The sequence below is a fragment of the Syngnathus floridae genome, chromosome 4 (assembly GCF_059516105.1).
Source record: "Syngnathus floridae isolate MCC-2025c chromosome 4, RoL_Sflo_1.0, whole genome shotgun sequence".
Classification (NCBI taxonomy): domain Eukaryota; kingdom Metazoa; phylum Chordata; class Actinopteri; order Syngnathiformes; family Syngnathidae; genus Syngnathus; species Syngnathus floridae.
In genome coordinates, this window is record NC_142416.1 from 5360610 (window position 1) to 5379539 (window position 18930).

General features: G+C 43.9%; 1 protein-coding gene across 10 annotated transcripts in view; it reads left to right on the forward strand.

The window, feature by feature from the left end:
• tenm3 (teneurin transmembrane protein 3) overlaps positions 1–18930 on the forward strand; it is a 404606-nt gene that overhangs the window by 197714 nt on the left and 187962 nt on the right. For 9 of the 10 annotated variants that reach the window (XM_088372494.1, XM_088372486.1, XM_088372491.1 and 6 more), the window contains one exon: positions 4675–4739. In XM_088372494.1, coding sequence (XP_088228620.1) covers positions 4675–4739 — 65 coding nt within the window. Of the gene's footprint in view, positions 1–4674; positions 4740–7683; positions 7712–18930 lie in introns of those variants that run through there. The other variant, XM_088372495.1, reaches the window with a different exon arrangement.

An 18930-nucleotide genomic window follows, 5' to 3' on the forward strand; every position in this document is an offset into this window, starting at 1 on the left:
GAAAAATCCATAAGTACGCCTCAGGGTTCAAAGTAACCTTCTGAATAAAATGCATTAAAAGTTCAAATTCATTACAACTTGTTTTTGGTGAGCAAAATGTCAGAAGAATTGAATTTAAATGCTGATTGATTGGGTTTTAATACAATGCAGATGGTCCAAACAGCGCCATTGCTTTTTGTAATCTCTGAGTCACATGGCAGAGTAAGAGAAAGGATTTAGAGCACAGGTGTCAAACTCAAGGCCCGGGGGCCAGATACGGCCCTCCACATCATTCTATGTGGCCCACGAAGACAAATTGTGCATCAAATTTGTGTGCCATTACTAGAATTGCAAATTGTTTTCACTTTTGATAATATCTTTTCTTTTAAATATTTGACCAGTTTTTACTGGTCTGATTTGAAAACGAGTTATTTGTCAGTTTGTTTTGTATCTTTTACTGTATATAATAGTGTTAAGAGTAAAAGTGATCAAGTCATCACAAAAATCGCGAAATAAATCTTATATAAGCCGCACCTATAAGCCGCAGGGTCCAAAATTTTGGAAAAAAGTCGCGGCTTATACACCGGAAATTACGGTACTCCTTTTGTTTAAAATTGTCCAACATTAAAATGAATATTGATAGTTACCATTAGACACATAGCTTTATGTTTATAGTTGTACAAAAATAAATACCTTTGAATCCATACGCACTTAACCTTTCGTTTATAGTCATACAAAAATAAATATATTTGAATCTATGGGCTGGGAAAAAGTCGCAGCTTATACACCAGAAATTACAGTAATACTTTTTCAAACCTTCTGTGTCACTCCAAATCATTAAATCCTTCAAACGCTTCGTCCTCCGTGTCACTTACAAACAATGCCGCTAATGATGCCGGTTGTACGTGGGGCCCTTCGTCATCTTCGTCATCCCGTGATCGAATCTTTGTCCTTTATGTAAACAATCGCCGCGCGCTGATGTCACTTGAAATTCAAATTACAGTAATCCCTTGCTACATCGCGGTTCGTTTATCGCAATTTCAATTTTTTTTTTTTAATTTTGACAATTTTTGAAAAAATTCACATATAAGTCGTTCCTTAGTATAAGTCGCCCCCCCACCCAAACTCTGGACAAAAAAAAACGCGACTTATAGTCTGAAAATTACGCTAATTGAAACAATGCAGCCTGACAAGACCATTCCCTCTGATGATACACAAAGTATGCGCGTTAAGTCAAAGTGGCTCACGTCGTAAACACAGCCAGACGAGCAATCAGGAAATACTTTGGATTTGTTTTGTTTTTTGTGAAGCAAATGTGTCGTGGCAACAATGGCCAATTTTAGTAAGAATTAAGTAGTTGTATGTCGATACCGATCGCTGTCGACGTACCTTTACCTTTTGTACCTTTTGTTCAAAGTGTGTTCATCTTTTCATTCATCCATTTTTTTCAACCGCTTTATCCTCATGAGGGTCTCGGGCATGCTGAAGCCTATCCCAGCAGTCTTTGGGCGGTAAACGTGGTACTCCTGCACTGAGAGCCAGCCAATCGCAGGGCATACATAGACAAAAATACTTTAACACTCACCACCACACTTATGGACAATTTGGAGTGGGCAATCAGCCTACCATGCTTTTTTGAATGTGTGAGGAAACCGAAGTACCCAGGCAATCAGCCTACCATGCTTTTTGAATGTGAGAGGAAACCGAAGCACCCAGAGGAAACCCACACAGGCACGGGGAGATCATGCAAACGCCACACAGGAAGACAAGCACCAGAATTGAACCCCGCACCTCTAAACTGTGACTATGTGTATATTTTTTGTATATTTATTATTTGCTTTTGCCCGCATACAGACAATTGGTAAAGGCATCCAGGCCGGTTCGGAGGCAGGTTCGAGTGTGGCCTGAGGGTGCCTCCGATGCACTTCGTGACTGCTTCGACACCACTGACTAGCCCTGAACTCGCTACCCCCTTCTGCGTAGCGTGCGGCACTGTTGCGCTATTTTCGGGAATGTCTGCTGTACTTGCTCCTTTTTTTTTTTTTTTTTTTCTGCTCCTCTTATTTATTTATTTATTGTTGTGTTATTTATTCATTATTTATTCAGCACGCTTTTGTTTTACTTGTTTACTTGTTTGTCTGTTGTGAGCCATGTCTTGTCACCGTGGGATAGGGGGGAACGAAATTTCGGTTTCTTTGTGTGTCTTTGGCATGTGGAGAAATTGACAATAAAGCTGACTTTGACTTTGACTTTGACTTTGGGACTTGTTTAAGCAGGCAGCCACCTACAACGATTGGACGGACATAGAGGAGTATACTGACTCTGTTACCTCTTACATCACGAAGTGCATCGATGATGTGACTTGCTCGAAATCCGTCGTCACTCGCGCGAACTGGAAGCCGTGGCTGACGGGGGCTGTCCTCAGACTGTTGAGGGCCAGGGACAAGGCTTTCAGAGCGGGGGATGAGGCTGGCTTGAGGACAGCGAGGGCCGACCTGTCCCGAGGCATCAAAGAAGCGAAGAAGGCGTTCTCGTGCAAGGTCTACACCCACTTCAAGGACAGCAAGGACGCACGTAGCCTTTGGCGCGGCATTCAGACCATCACGGACTACAAGCCCGCGCCGAGGAGCTGTGAGGGCGACGTCCGTCTGCTGAACGATCTGAACCGCTTCTTTGCTCGCTTCGACGCACAGAACAGCACTTGCCCGCTGAAGACCACTCCCCCCCCACACGAGCAGCCCCTGCGCCTCTCTGCCGACGGTGTGAGGAGGGCGCTTGCCGCTATTGACACCCGTAAGGCGGCGGGCCCTGACAACATCCCGGGTCGAGCGCTGAAGGACTGCACTGGGGAGCTGTCGGGTGTCTCTACGGACATCTTTAACGTTTCCCTGCAGCAGGCCATCGTCCCCTCGTGTTTCAAGGCTGCCACCATCGTTCGTGTGCCGAAGAAACCTGCACCGTTCTGCTTCAATGACTACCGCCCTGTGGCACTGACGCCCATCATCATGAAGTGCTTTGAGCGGCTGGTCATGGAGCACATCAAGTCCGTTCTCCCCCCCACCATTGACCCTTTCCAGTTTGCGTACCGTGCCAAGCGGTCCTCTGAGGATGCCATCTGCTCTGCCCTCCACTCGGCCCTCACCCACCTGGAGAGAAAGGACTCATATGTGAGGTTGCTTTTTGTGGACTTCAGCTCTGCCTTCAACACCATTGTGCCGCAGCGACTCATCTGCAAACTCGACGAGCTGGGCCTCAGTACCTCCCTCTGCAACTGGCTACTGGACTTCCTCTGTCAGAGGCCTCAGGTGGTGCGTGTTGGCGACAAAATCTCCGCCAGCATCACGCTGAGCACGGGGGCCCCCCAGGGCTGCGTGCTCAGTCCATTGCTCTTCACCCTGCTGACGCATGACTGCACTGCGACCTACAGCGACAACCGCATAGTGAAGTTTGCTGACGACACGACTCTGGTGGGTCTCATCACGAAGGGCGACGAGACTCGGTACAGGTCGGAAGTTGACCTTCTGACCACGTGGTGCAGGGACAAAAACCTCCTGCTGAACGTCAATAAGACCAAGGAAATCATTGTTGACTTCCGGAAGGGTCACACAACACACCTGCCGCTGATCATCGACGGTGCTGTGGTGGAGAGGGTGAGCTGCACCAAGTTCCTGTGGGTGCACATCAGTGAGGACCTCTCCTGGTCCGCAAACACCTCATCACTGGCAAAGAAAGCTCAGCGCCGCCTGTACTTCCTGCGGAAGCTCAGGCGTGCATGTGCTCCTCAGGCAGTCCTGTCTACATTCTACCGTGGCACCATTGAGAGCGTCCTCACCAGTTGCATCGCTGTCTGGGGCGGTAACTGCACTGAACAAAACTTGAAGGCCCTGCAGCGCATAGTGAATACGGCTGGTAAGATTATTGGTGCTTCGCTCCCCTCCCTGAAGGACATTTACACATCCCATCTCGCCCGCAAGGCAACCTCGATTGCCAGAGATGTGAGTCACCCGGCTCACTCTTTGTTTGACCTTCTGCCCTCTGGGAAGAGGTACAGGAGCCTGCGCTCCCGCACCACCAGACTCGCCAACAGCTTCTTTCTCCAGGCTGTTAGGGCCCTGAACTCGCTACCCCCTTCTGCGTAGCGTGCGGCACTGTTGCGCTATTTTCGGGAATGTCTGCTGTACGCGCACTTGCTCCTTTTTTTTCTGCTCCTCTTATTTATTTATTTATTGTTGTGTTATTTATTCATTATTTATTCAGCACGCTTTTGTTATACTTGTTTACTTGTTTGTCTGTTGTGAGCCATGTCTTGTCACCGTGGGATAGGGGGGAACGAAATTTCGGTTTCTTTGTGTGTCTTTGGCATGTGGAGAAATTGACAATAAAGCTGACTTTGACTTTGACTTTGATTTTCATTACATCCGGTTAGTGACTAACTTACAACAGACATGCAAAAAAAATCATTAATGTGTTTAGCTTCTGTGTTTAAACGGTCAAATCAACATGTATATGCATTTCAATAGTCATATGTAAATTATTTCTGGGCAATAACATTTTCTTCCCTCTCAGTGGATATAAACTGACTCCTTCCTAAATTGCAGACAATCTTGTCTAAAATTACTTTAAATAAATCAAAGTAAAAATCCAAACCAAACATTTACAAAGCTCACACACCAATATAATGTGTTCCCCTTTTAGGTGTACAGCACTCAGTGCCGTTGGACTGTCTGTACTGCTCTCGATCTTGCTGTGTTACTGCATAGGTAAGACCTCATCCATACTCACGGCACTGACAGGTCAATCACAGAATAAATAATTTAACTTCATCCGTTATGTCCCTTCTAAGTTATGTATTAATGTTTCCTTTTTGTTGTTGTTAAGATGTAGTTTGTATTTGGTTTTCTTGCTAGTATCAACCCCTCATATGTAACCTTAATGGGTTTTCCTTTCTCTGGGCATCGTTCACCTGTTAGTGAATTATCAATGTTTTTGGTGTGTTATTTGACACAGCCATAGAAATCACTCCTCACATTATTTTAGTATCAATGGTGTGTTGGCATGCAGTTTCTTTTTTTACCGTTTTACCGTACAGTTTTGACAATAGGACACTCAATCAACAACTATGATACTACCAACAACCTGCTGGTTTGACATGCATGTCCCTTTTTAGTGAATGTGCTGATACATGACTTACAAAGTGTCAGTGGACAGTCAAATTTACTTTTGGCTCACTGCGCCCCCTGCTTTGACGGGGCACCATCCGCATCCAGCCTGGGACCAGCCCACAAGCAGGCGTCTGGGGGCGGTGGTGATATTAGCCGTCTTCCAATTCGACCTTGTTGAGCTGGTCCAACCTCAGCGGGTTCAACTGAGAGACCCCCGTACTCTTTGCCTTGGCCAGTCTTCTGTCAAACCTGTGCACCACTGAGAGTTTTTTTAAAATGTCAGTTTAGTGTTGCATGGTTTGCATTTTTCACGTTTCCGATGGTAATATGGCAATTCATAATTGCTAATCCGCTGGTGTTAATTCAACACCCAGGGTTTTAATTTTAACACCAGCCAAGTGCCCATCCGGACCACCCAGGGTTAAAGTAACATTAATAAGACATTTTAATGTTCAACAACAAATGGTGTGCTGCTGGAACAAAATGTGTTGACAATGCAATAATGCACTATTGAGTGTTTGGATCAACACCAATTATCATTGATGCCAACATGATACAGTCTGGGGATAAATACCCCATGCCTAACTACCTTAAATACAACTTCATTTCAATTCAAAATTCCTCAATTTTATTGGGGAAAAAATACCCCATGCCTAACTACCTTCAATAGAACATTTCAATTCAAAGCATTTAAATAATTTGATTAAAGCTATTTCATATAGCTCTTGTATAACAGCAGTAGGAAACAATGTTATGTTCCTTCATCATTTACATATAAAATGTCATAGTGTCAATAATAAAATAAGGTCAGACCCCCCAAGAGTGAACAAGTCCTACTAGATTCTAAATACATTCAGGTATTCAAAACCCATAATAATAACAACATTTGTGGTAAGTAAATAAATAAATAAATAAATAAATAAGCCTTAACATCATGATGAATGGTAAAATGATGCTGAATAAAATTACCTTGACTTTAACAAGTCAAATGAAATCATTATTTAAGGTAGTGGTTTCAGTTTCAGAAAGACACGTCAATGATGAATCCACATGATACCCTATTTTAACAATCTAACAATCTATTTTTACATTCTAGACTACACAGGCTATTTTATTACAGTGGGAAGTTTAAGCAACCTTTTTTAAAAAACACTGTCCCTGAACTTTTAACACTGGCAGATTTTCACTGTGGGAACACCGTCTAATTGTAAATAAATACATAAAATGCATAACATATCCCCTGTAAAATTCTGTTAGTCTGACAAGTATCCATAACCAGCAGGGTTGGCTCAAAATCTTTTTTTTTTTAACTTTCTCACCGATACAGGGAAGCTGAGTAAATAGTTTAGAAATATATTTTAGAATATCAAATAAAATGCTGGAGGGGCTTAACTAATGCTACACACATTTCTGATGGGGCTATAGCTCCTCATCGCCCCGGTGTAGCGCCATCCCTGATGCCCGGTATTTTAAATTTAAGTCAGGATATTCTGTATGCCACTCACTTAGTCGTACATGCAATAGAAGCCTGATCCATTACAGCCAAAAAGAGATAATAACAAGATGTTTGACGAATATAATTGCAATTTACTGGTAGATTATGTAATTATCTGATAAATGTTCTGATAATTACTGACAAAATAAAATACACTATAATGTAGTTTCTGAGGTTAAAATTTAGGATGAGCGCTCATTATGTCACGATCGGAAATGGAGCCAGGGCGACCAAATGCAGCTTGGACCAGGGTTTATTGAGGGAAAAGGGTGTTGGAAGGGAGGATGAAGGGACAACGGGCAAACTAACCTAACTTCCTAACAAAACTTAAATACAAGATAGGTAACGAGAGGCAGGTGAGGGTAATCACACTGATCATGGGAAGACACAGGAGGGGAGGGGCGAATACACAGAGACGCAAACTGAAACCATGACAACACAGACACATAATAGGACAACCGGGGGACGCATCGTGACACATTAAATTGTGTTGCCTATCTCGAAACTTGCTGACAACCATGTAATAGTCACTGAATTCTTGGTAATATCCGGCAGCTACAACTACTTTGTCGGTTAGATTTTACGAATAATTGGGAGGCTATCTAAATGAGTTGGGAGAGACTCCTTCACTGCAATTTGCAACACACAACTCATTTATACATTATCCATACATTTTTATCGCATTGCTACGCAGTACTTTGGTGTCTCGTGTATGCACAGTCTTTTTAATGAAACACAAAAAGATAAGATTGTTTCAAACGGTCATTTGCAGGGTCCATTTGTATGTTTAAGTGAAGTTTTCATATTCACTTTGGACTGGACTTGTTGGTGTTTTGGTTTCCTTTATGAAATTCCTCCAAAGGCTCTGTGCTCAAAGATCCAACGTTGTTTGATCATCGCCACCACTCAGAATCATCTTATCTTGTCACAAAAACACACACAGAAATATTCTCTTACAAGCACAAAGCTTCTGTCGATTAGACAACATTCTCCCATGACCCTTGTCTCCTGTCCTCACCAGGAGTTGTGGGTAACAGACTGGCACAGCATGGCTCTAATTTAATGAGGCCAAGAGGTGTGTAAGCAAGAATCCGTGTGTGTGTGTGTGTGTGTGTGTGTGTGTGTGTGTGTGTGTGTGTGTGTGTGTGTGTGTGTGTGTGTGTGTGTGTGTGCGTGCGCGCGCGCGCGCGCGCGCGTGCGTGCGTGCGTGCGTGCGTGCGTCTTTGTGTGTAGTGGGGGCAGCAGGGTTTTCTCTCACAAAATACTCCCATGTTGCATCAGTAATTGGTCCTTGACATAACTCTATGTTAATATGCCTTGTGAGCCCAGTCCAAGACATCTAAAATATTTTATTTTGAATCAACAAAAACATGTTTTGATTTAGTCCTTTGTATAGTGTCTCAAGAGATAAAGACCTCGTCACATATTCCTCATCAAACCTCCTTTAAAAGGAAAGTAATTGGTTCTTTGTGTGTGTGTTAACTTCTGTCCCATTGTGCTTTGTGTGTGTTTTAGATTTAGCTAATTAGTAAAACAAAATCCTTTGTCTTGGTCATTTATTGTTTGATAAGATGCCAGTTTTTTTTTCCATTTATATTACAGAAATACGTATGCGTACTCTGTCTTAATGCTTCTACAACAGTGCAAAAACCTTTTTCTTGGATTTGGTCCACAATTTGGGAAGCGCGCTATCTGCGCCTCACGGCAAAAGACAGAGCCAATCATCTGTTATCCAATTTACTCAGTGCGTGTTCATTTTCTTCTTCAGTGTTAGGAAAAGACTAAGACACAGAAACAAAATTAGACTTAAACAGGTTGGTTGAGTTCAATCACAATTCTTTTTAAGAAAACTCTGTTTTCAGGAAAAATACAATACAGCGCTGGGCCTTTCTTGCGACAATGCTCAAGATCAGAAAGTCTCCATTCAGAAAAGGCAACGTTCAAGGTTCTTTGGTCAGCTTATATTCAGTCGCACATGTCGGTGTGGGCCGAGTTTGATGGGTGATGAGTCTATGGGGGTGGGTAAGTTCGCAGGAGAGTTTGATTCCATGGGAGTGGGTGCTGGTTCGGTGAGAACTGGTTCCGTGGGGTTGGGTGCTGATTATAGGCGATTCGATGTGCGTGGGGGCTGTTGTTTTCCTTCCCATCTTTTGGCCTTGGCCATCACCTTTGGCCGGGTTCTTGGCTGTCTTTCTCCTGGCGTTCTCCCTCTGGCACCTCTGCTGGTTTTATCTTCAAGTGACCTTCCTGTAAACATTTTCCTTTATTCTTGCACATACACTGTCGCACCTCGTCCATTCATCATCCTTCCACTTTTGTCATTTTGTACGGACTTATGTGAAGTTTTGTGCGTGACATCATCAATTTGCTAATGTTCCCTGACTATGCAAAGTTCTTACTCACCACTTACCGTGCATTTGTTTGTGTGTTCTTCTGACACTCCATCTATTTGCTAACTTTGTCACATTCTTAGTTTAATCATGCTTCTGACCATATCTTTTCATTGTTAGTCAACATATTTTCCTTCTGTCCAGAACATTCAATAGTAATCCAAGGCTCGCGTCTAGCATTAGGCAAAATACGACGTCACATCAAGCATTAATCAAAACACAAGATATAATCAAGTACAGAACATTCTAAGACACCTTGAGCAGTGTCCGTGATTTAGAATAACATCAAGCATGCATTAAATAGTTCCTTAAGGGTCGTTATGCTATTCAGGCAATATATTAACAATCAGCAAAGTGCACAGAAATACATATCAGATCATGAAGTTATGAAAACCTATGTCATTAACTATATATAAAAATGTCTAGTTAAGTCTTTTTTATCAAATTTGGTGTGCAGGGAGAATTATATGCTTAAAATGTTTCTTTTGTTGATTTAATATGTGAATATACTTGTCTGCTTTTGTACTTTATTCAATGAGGTTTGAGCATATCTGTTTTTGTAGCTAGGCAGGACTTTTTGTATTTCGACCCCATTCCTTCACTTTGAATATTATGGATGTATGATTATGTTTACTTGGGGTGTGACATTTCAACTTGCTTGCTTATCACTGTCCATTGATTCGATGATGACCATCTTTTATTTCTGAGTCTGCTGATGTTTGAACAGTCCATTACTAGATCCACAGATGCGGTTACAGACCGGACATATGAAGGAGGTGCTAAGGGGAGCAGGGGTGGCTTGGCGAGCATGCCTCTTCGCACGTTTTGCTGCACGATGTTGTGTGCGCTGTTCCTCCATATAATCCACTCCTTGAGGAGTGGGAGCGTCAGAGGTCTCGTCAGGAAGTAAGTTCCTCCAGTGAAGAGGGGTTGATCTGACATCTCTTCAGGGCGGTCTTCATTTGGTCTTTGAACTGCTTCTTCTGCCTACCAGCACTCCGTTGGCCTAAGTGTAACTGACCATAAAGAATTCTGCGTGGGAGTCTATGGCTGGGCATTCGGATGATGTGCCCCAACCACCTGAGTTGACGTTGGGTCATGACGTTACAGCTGCTTGCCCTCTCCAGCACTTCTGTGTGTGGCACTCCGTACGTCCACGTGATGCCAAGGATCTTCTGGAGACATCTCAAATGGAAGGTCTCCAGGCTTCTCTGTCGATAGTCCATACCTCACATCCATACAGTAGTGCAGTGATGCATACTGCTCTGTAGACCAGCACTTTGGTGTGGAGTTTGAGGTTGCTGTTCTGGATCTCATCATCCATTGAGCAGGTGTCAAACATTCTCCTTCCAAGGTATTTGAAGGTGGGCATCGGTGGGCAGCTGTTGCCCTCCTACTGTGAAGGTTATTGTTGTGTTTCGCGGGATGTTAAACAGGTTACTATCAAGCCTGAAGTCTATGGTAACTCCAGCCTGCTCCTGCATCCTTCTGCGTACCAGTGTTTTGACACAGGCGAGGAAGATGTTGAAGAGAACTGGAGCCAGCACACAGCCTTGCCTCACTATTTTTCACACCAAAGGGCTCTGACCTGTGTCTTACCACTACCACTCAGGCCATCATCCCAGAATGGAACTGCGTAAGGATGGTGAGAAACTTCGATGGACACCCAAATCTCTTCAGGACTTGCCACAGTAGGTCCTTGTTCACTGTGTCAAATGCCTTTGAGAGATCGACAAGTCCTTGTGCTGCTCCCGGCATTTCTCTTGGAGCTGGCGTGTCACAAAGGTCATGTCAACTGTCCCCCTGTCCTTCTGAAAACCACTCTGACTATGGGGTGACCCGTTCTGATATTGATGAGATGAGTCTGCCGAGCATGACCTTTCCAGCAATGGCTAACTGAGAGATACCCCAATGGCCTTTCCAGCAATAGCCAAGGACCTTTCCAGCAATGGCCAACAGAGAGATAACCTTACTATTGGACCAGATGGATTTGTCTCCTTTGTTCTTATAGATGGTCACAATGTTGGCATCTTTCTACTGTTGTGGGACACACTCTCGTCTCCACACCTCTGAAATCTAGGAATGCAGTGTCTGTGTACAGAGATAGCCTCCTTCCCTCAGAAGTTCAGCTGGGATGATGTCAGGTCAGGTCCAGGGGATTTATTGTTTTTCAGGGTCTTGACTGTGTGCAGGATTCCTTTGAAGGTTTGAGGGAGGTCTAGATCTAGCAAGCTAGGATGTCCGGGGAGCTCTGCAAGGACAGTTCCACTGTGGTAGGCTGGTTGAGCACGGTGTTAAAATGCTCATTCCACCGCTCCACTATCATAGCCTGATCCTTGATTATAAATGTTCCATCAGCAGATCTAACAGTTGCCTGGGAGCAGTTTCTGAGGCCGTAGATGGTTTTCACTGCATCATAGAAACTGTGCATATCATTTCTATCGGCATGAGATTGGATTTCATTGGCCTTTGAGATCCACCACTCATCTTGCAGTTTTCTGAGGGTTGTTTGGGCCTCAGAACGAAGGGCTTGCCATTGCTTTTTATAGAATAGGGATTATGGGTTGTTCAGGCTGCTCCACTATCATAGCCTGATCCTTGATTATAAATGTTCCATCAGCTGATCTAACAGTTGGCTGGGAGCAGTTTCTGAGGCCGTAGATGGTTTTCACTGCATCATAGAAACTGTGCATATCATTTCTATCGACGGGAGATTGGATTTCATTGGACTTTGAGATCCACCACTCATCTTGCAGTTTTCTGAGGGTTGTTTGGGCCTCAGAATGAAGGGCTCGCCATTGCTTTTTATGGAATAGGGATTACGAGTTGTTCAGGCTGGCTCTGTGTGCCTTTTACATTCTGTCCAGGAGGGTGGAGATCTCTCCAACATTCTGGTCAAACCAGTTTCTTAGTTTTGAAACCAATGGCTTGGGCTGCAGTGTCAAAGAGGATGGTGGATAGAGAGGTCCACTTCTCATCCATCCCAAAGTCTGAGATGATCAGCGGCTCAATGTCTGCCAGCTTCTCAACTAGGGAGCCACGGAAGTTGTCACAAGTGTCGCTGCTGGAGAGTCTGGCACAGTTGAGTGCCTTCCTCTTTGGGCCACCATGACATGCTAGGGGCCGGACATGCATTCGGCCCTTTGTCAGATTCATGCGGTGGTCGGTCCAGCAGTCTGCCCCCCGCATAGCTCTTGTAATGAGCACGTCTTTGAGATCAGCCCTCCTCACAATCACATAGTCAATCAGGTGCCAGTGTTTGGACCTGGGATGCATCCAGGATGCCTTATATTTATTCTTTTGTTGGAAGATGGTGTTTGTGATGGTAAGATCGTGTTCTACACAGAGACTAAGAAGTCTCATGCCATTGGAGTTGATTTTTCCAATGCCGTGGGCGCTGATCACTCCGTTCCAGTTCAGCGAATTCTTTCCGACTCTCGCATTGAAATCACCAAGCAGTATGATTTTGTCACTCCTCGGGATGCGACTGAGGATGTCATCTAGTACCTGGTAGAAGCGGTCCTTCTCTTCATGATTGGATGGCAGAGTTGGTGCATGGGCACTTACCAAAGTGACATATCTGCAGCAAGGGGGATGTGAAGAGTCATAAGCCTTTTACTGACACACACTGGTGATTCTGTGAGCTTGAGCAGGAGACTGTTCTTGATTGCAAAACCAGCTCCATGAAGGTGTGGTCTGCCCATGGGGTATCATTTCCAAAAGAATGTATAACCCACTCTTACTTCATTGAGTGAGCCTTCCTTGAGGAGTCGGGTCTCACTGAGTGCTGCCACATCCACATTGTGGCGCTTTAGCTTGCTGGCAATGAGTGCTGTTCTGCGCTGTGGTCTGTTCGGATTGGCATCCAGGAGTGCTGCAATTCTAAATGGTATTATTGTTTTTCGACTGCGTAGTAAAATTTACCGATAGGTACGGTTTCCTTTCCGAGTACTGTGCTGAGTGGTCAATCTTCAGGCCACCTTTTCTTAGCCTTTCCCAAATTGGGGTAAGCAGTGCGGTCCCTAAATAGGGCTGCTCAGACGCACAGGATTTGCCGGAAACAGTTGTTACTCAATCCCAGCTGCTAACGACCATTGTCCTACGCCGCTGGCGTGCAGAGTTCCAGCTAAGAGCTTCTAGCTCATTCAAGCCTACCCCCGTTACTGGATGCTCTATCGCCACCTGACTTCTGAAGTCGGAGCCTTGCGCAATGATACTTGTTAGAGTGGCATGAGGGGTGCACTTTCCCCAGCGAACTGCCTTGATTGTAAGGAGATGGTTCCAGTGGCAAGGGAGACCCTACACGACTGGCATCTCCTTACAACTGCAGGAAGCTGCCAGAATCCAGGTTTTTGGAAAACCGCCTCAAAATGTGCCGCCACCAGCTTGTTTTTCGGTCACGGTGTGCTCCCTTAGCCTTTGTCCGCTTTTACAGCCATTGTGGTGCTTCTCATTGCTACTAACTTCCGCTGCTCCACCGTTGAGGTCTTCGGGATCACTCTTAGTTTGGACTTTACCCTTCGACCAGTTCGGCTTAGGTGACCCTGCCAGGAGTATGAGACTCCGGCCGACATAGCTCTAGGGGTCATGGAGTCGTGCAACATGCCCCACCACGATAAGGTGGTGATCCCGCCGGGACACGACGTTTCAATAATGCACAACTCGCACACATACACACACACATTTTATTTTAAATAAAGACAAGACCCAAATTATTTTAGTGCTACTGTCCATTTTCTTGTGAAGTTAGTTTCAGTGAGTTTCAATAAAAACAAATCATTAAGAAAAATAGCACTCACCATTAGCTACACTTCAACGAGCCATGATCATTTGCATCCCATCAAGTATTAACAAGTATCAAGTATGAAAGTAATGATAGTGCCGTGTCACAGCAATTATTCTGTGATAGTCTTTCTTTATAGCCTCACTAAACTTCTCATGCCAACTTTTTTTCAAATGAGGCGCTGTAGAAAGATGGCCTCAGTCATCATGGCAGCGCCTGCGAGGGGATGGTCCATTTCAGTTCTTGTCCTGGTCAGTTGGTGTAGAATCCAGACGGCAACTTTCTGTTTGGTCGTCTCCTAGCCCCCTGCCCAAGCCAGGGAGGAGGCGGCAGGAGAGAGTGTAAAAACGGCAGTCAAATCGGACAACATAGTTCAACTCAAAGCAAGACCATATAAATGCGCCTTTTTTTACATCTTTAATATTTCTACTGAGGTAGCGGCTCTGATATCTGCAGGGAGGGTATTCTAGAGTTCTGAGCCGAACGAGCCCGGCGATTTTGAATGAAGGTTACGGGACGGAACATATGGTAAAACTAGCTCGATGAGCTACGAAGGAGCTATGTCGTGTAATATTAGGTGAGTAACAGAACCTTGAAATTGCATCTCAAGTGGATCAGGAGCCAATGCAATGTTAGCTAGTATCGGAGTAATATGATTGGACTTATGTTATGTTGGTAAGCCATAAATGTGGATCCCATAAACGCAGACATACAGTAGATAAATGATTTACACATCTTTATTAATACAAAGTCTGCATTAAAGTCCAACAAATGATTCTTGCAAAAACGGCAAGGATGGACTAAAGACCAAACAAAAACTTCCAAAAACTACAATGAATAATCAATTGATGCAAATAATTAATTAACAAAAAAGCCCAAGGAATAAATTGCGCGTGAAAAGAACAACTACTTACATGAGACAAAATGGCAAAGAGCCAAAGACAGCAAAAAAACAGGAAGTAGTAGCAGCGGCGAGTCAGGCAACAGAGGTGAGCAAGAAACTAGTGTGACACTCGTGAGCAGTCTCAGCCAGCAAATTATGAACGGCCAGTGGAGGAGGAACCGCCCAGCAACTCTCACTCTGGTACTAAGGGCAAAAAAAGAAAAAACAGACTAAGGGTACAGACATCATCGCTCACCGTCAACAAGCACCCCTTGACGGCCTACCTGACTTCAATGGCTGGAATGAGTCGAAGTGGTGCGGAAAACGCGGACCAAGGATCTTGGATTAGGTAATCCACGAACACTCTTCTGGACTGTACACCTCCCAGTCAACCAGATACTGCACACCCCTGCCCCTTAGACTGGAATATGAAATATATTGAACTGTATACACTTGCTCACCATCAGTCAGCTGTGGAAGAGGAGGCGACACTGCCAGATACTCACTGGAGACAACTGGTTTGAGCAGCTCCCCGTGGAACATGGGTGAATATTTAGAGAAGTAGGACGTTTTATGGCCACAGGATTTACCACTGAATCAATCCCGAAAGGACCAATAATTCTTGATCCCAGCTTCTTTGAACCTCCGGCCAGATGTGAATACGATGTCAAAAGCCACACGTTGGGACTCTTCTTGGTCTGGAGAGCAAATTTCAGTGCAGAACAGCTGCCTATGCGTCTTTCCACACTCTATGTTCCCTCTGAAGATGAGACTGCATCTCATGCAAAATCTAGTGCAAAATCTCATTCCTGTGATGGGTATAAGCGGTGGAATGGCTAAATCTCATTACTGTGATGGGTATAAGCGGGGTTGGTATCTGCATGCAATCATGAGTTTGGACCGACCTGTGGCAGAATAGAAAAGAGTGTTGTGAACATACTCCACTCAAGTGGAATAACCAAGATTAATGGTGCTGATGCCAAACGCAACAAAGAGCTGCCTCCAGAACTTCATCCAGAACTGCAGACCTCTGTGACCAGATCAACAGGAATGCCATGAGTAAGAAATGTTGTACCAATCATCAGTCTTAAGGGATGATGGCACTTTAAGCAAGGCCTCGAAGTGGCTATCTTTGAAAACCGATCCACAACAGTGAATATGACTGTGTTGTCTGTGAATGCTTTGAGGCCTGCAGTGAAATGCAAAGACCTATAGGCCCAAGGATGAGATGGAATGGGCAGAGGCCGAAGTAAACCTACTGGAGATCTATTGGAAGACTTATTGTACACAGACACAGAATGTGTTGATAAATTCTGTAATGTCTTTTAGCAACTCGGGTCACCGGAACATCTGGGCAATGAGGAAATGAGTTTTACCTTTTCCAGGATGGCATGCGACTTTTGAAGCATGTCCCCACTGTAGATCATCCGGCCTTAATCACTTCGGGACAAACAGCTTCCCTTCTGAACACACCGATGGAACGAGAGTGACATTCACGGCTTCCATGACTTTTTTTCCTCTTCCCAAAGTAGCACACGTGCAACTCCATCATTGCAGATGATTATCTCTGTCCCAGACTCATCATTTGAGGTAAAAAAAAAAAAAAAGCTTCATATGTTTGACTTAAAGAAACAATTCAGTCAATCATCAATTACAGAATCATGGGGCCTGGACAAAGCATCAGGTTTAGTGTTTTTGGACCCACTTGGTTAAGACAAAACTGAAGTGAGCAACAGAGCCGAACGGGCTTGAGGGGAATTGAGTCTCGTGGCTACTCAAATGTGTGCCAGGTTGTTGTGGTCCGTAAACAGTGAAATGTTCCCTATCCCCCCTCCAGCCAATACCTCTATTCCTGCTGGGTAAGGACAATTTCTGGACAGTTTTTTTCATAGTTTGGCCGGGGCTGCGATTTATACACTGGAGCAACTTATGTGTGAAATTATTAACACATTATTATATCATTTCACATGTTACTTTCACACTAAACCGCAAGAGAGCGCTCTAGGCCTATGTTGATAATTGTGTTGATGAGTCTGACGTAAGCAACGTAGAAGAGGAAGCGCCGCATCTTCTACCTCCGGTGTTAATGGAGTTGTTTAAAATTGACACAGTGGCTAAAGATTTCATTGGATTTAGTTATTTGGAGTGACACGGATGGTTTCGTAAACTTGTTAGCATATTATTTATACTATACTGTAGTTATCTGAATAACTCTTAATATATGTTAACATACCAGGCACGTTCTCAGTGTGTTGTTTATGTGTCATGTATCATTAGCATACTGTGCAATTATTCAGCCTGTTGTTGCCTCTATTCTGTTTTTATTTTAATTGCCTTTCAAGATGACATGTCTGTCGTTGGTGTTGGATTTTATCAAATACATTTCCTCCAAAAGTGAAACTTATACTCCAGTGTGACTTATATATGTTTTTTCCTTCTTCATTGTGCGTTTTGTGGCTGTAGTCCGGAAAATACGATACATAAAAGTTGGTTTTGACTGGGCTAAGGTGTCAAGAGAAAAAGACATAAGAGTGGAGCGTCTGGTTTACTGGGGATCAATGAGAAAGGACAGGTCCTACTCTTGAATCTATGGCGTTTACTTCAATCAAGGGAGATCAGTAATAGATGACTTAAAATTAAGCAGGAATGTGAACAAATGCTTAAGATTGGCAGGTGCAGATTCAGCCTCTGGTGTCAATTTAAATTGTATTTTACAGGATGTAAGCCGAGTCAGAGGGTCTGTTTTTCGGGTGTAGTCAGGGATAAATCATCGATAAAAGTTGACAAGGCCCAAGAAGCAGTTGCCTCTTTAATTTTGGAGTTGGCCAATTTGCCGCAATAAATTTTGGGGTCATGCATTTTCAGCGAAGGTAACCCCAGCACATTGGAAGCAGATTTTAATTCAAGAGTTTTTTATTCGCCATGTTTGAGCGTGCCAAACAAGGAATTTGACTTCGGTAAATCACAGCCTAATGGCATGACATGGGATTGTTGTTTCAATGTTGTTTTCTCAGGGATGAGAATCTTCTGCGGATCCGCGGATTTCCGTGTTTTTTTCCGTCGGGAGTATCATTTTCGTGAATCGTGTAGATCCATTGAGAAAATTGTTTTTATATGGGGGGGAGCGGCTGGCAGCAGTATTGCGACAACAGCCGCCTTATTTTTGGCAGCATTTTGGCACTACTTTTGTCACATAATTTGCTTACTTATTTGCCTGATTATCAAAAGTTTTAGCCAGCATGGCAAAAGTTTTAGAGAAAAACTGGCCCACTGCGGCCCCAATTGGGGGGGCCTGCGGCCCCTAGCCCCCTGCGGCCCCCATTTGGGGGGCCTGTGCCCCACCCCCCCAGTGGGGCATGCGGCCTCAAGACCCCGTCTACTTTTCAGTGGTTTTTATCATTTGCCGTTCTCGTCCCTGGTTTTCTGGATTGTTTTAATCAGAGTGGAGCTCTTACGTGATGCTCTTATGCTCTTCACACCAGTGAAGGTCAAGTACTCGTCTTTTTTTCCTAGACAATTAAAGACAATGAGACCTCCAAAAGACAGGGGTCCATAATACAGTCATCGAACCCACAATTAATCAAAGACTTCATCTTAGCGTCCCTTCAAAATCCCAAGACTTCACCAGAAAATTAGTCTCTTACTACTGTAACACTTGTAAATGTGCACAAATAAGTCAGTTGTACAGCAAAAAAAAAAAAAAAACATCTCACTTTCTGTACATTTTAGGAAATGGGTGCATTTTATTTATTTATTTATTTATTTATTTATCTATTTATTTTTACATGTCAGGGTCCCTCACAATTTTCATAGGCCTAGGTCAAACACACCAGGATTGGACTGTGTTTGATCATGATAGAGGGGGATACGGAGCCTTTTTTCTCTCTCTCTTTTTGTAAGTAGAATAATAAATAAGTGTACTAATAATATCTAAGGGTTTCTACGAAAACACTAGGGACCCCCTGATTAATTAAAAATGAAAAGAAGCAGGTTATAGATTAACTGTCGCATACTTTTTGATGATCTGGTGTCTCTTGTGTGAGCATTTGTTATTGTATGCACCCATATGTGCTGACACCTGTCCCTGGAGCATTAATGTTACTCATGTTTGTAAACACACAGCGCTCAGTTGGCTTAAAGCAGGGGTCGGGAACTTTTTTGGCGGACAGAGCCATAGATTCCCATTTTTTAAAAATAATTTTTCGTGACAGCCATTTAAAAAAAACGATAGGCTAAAT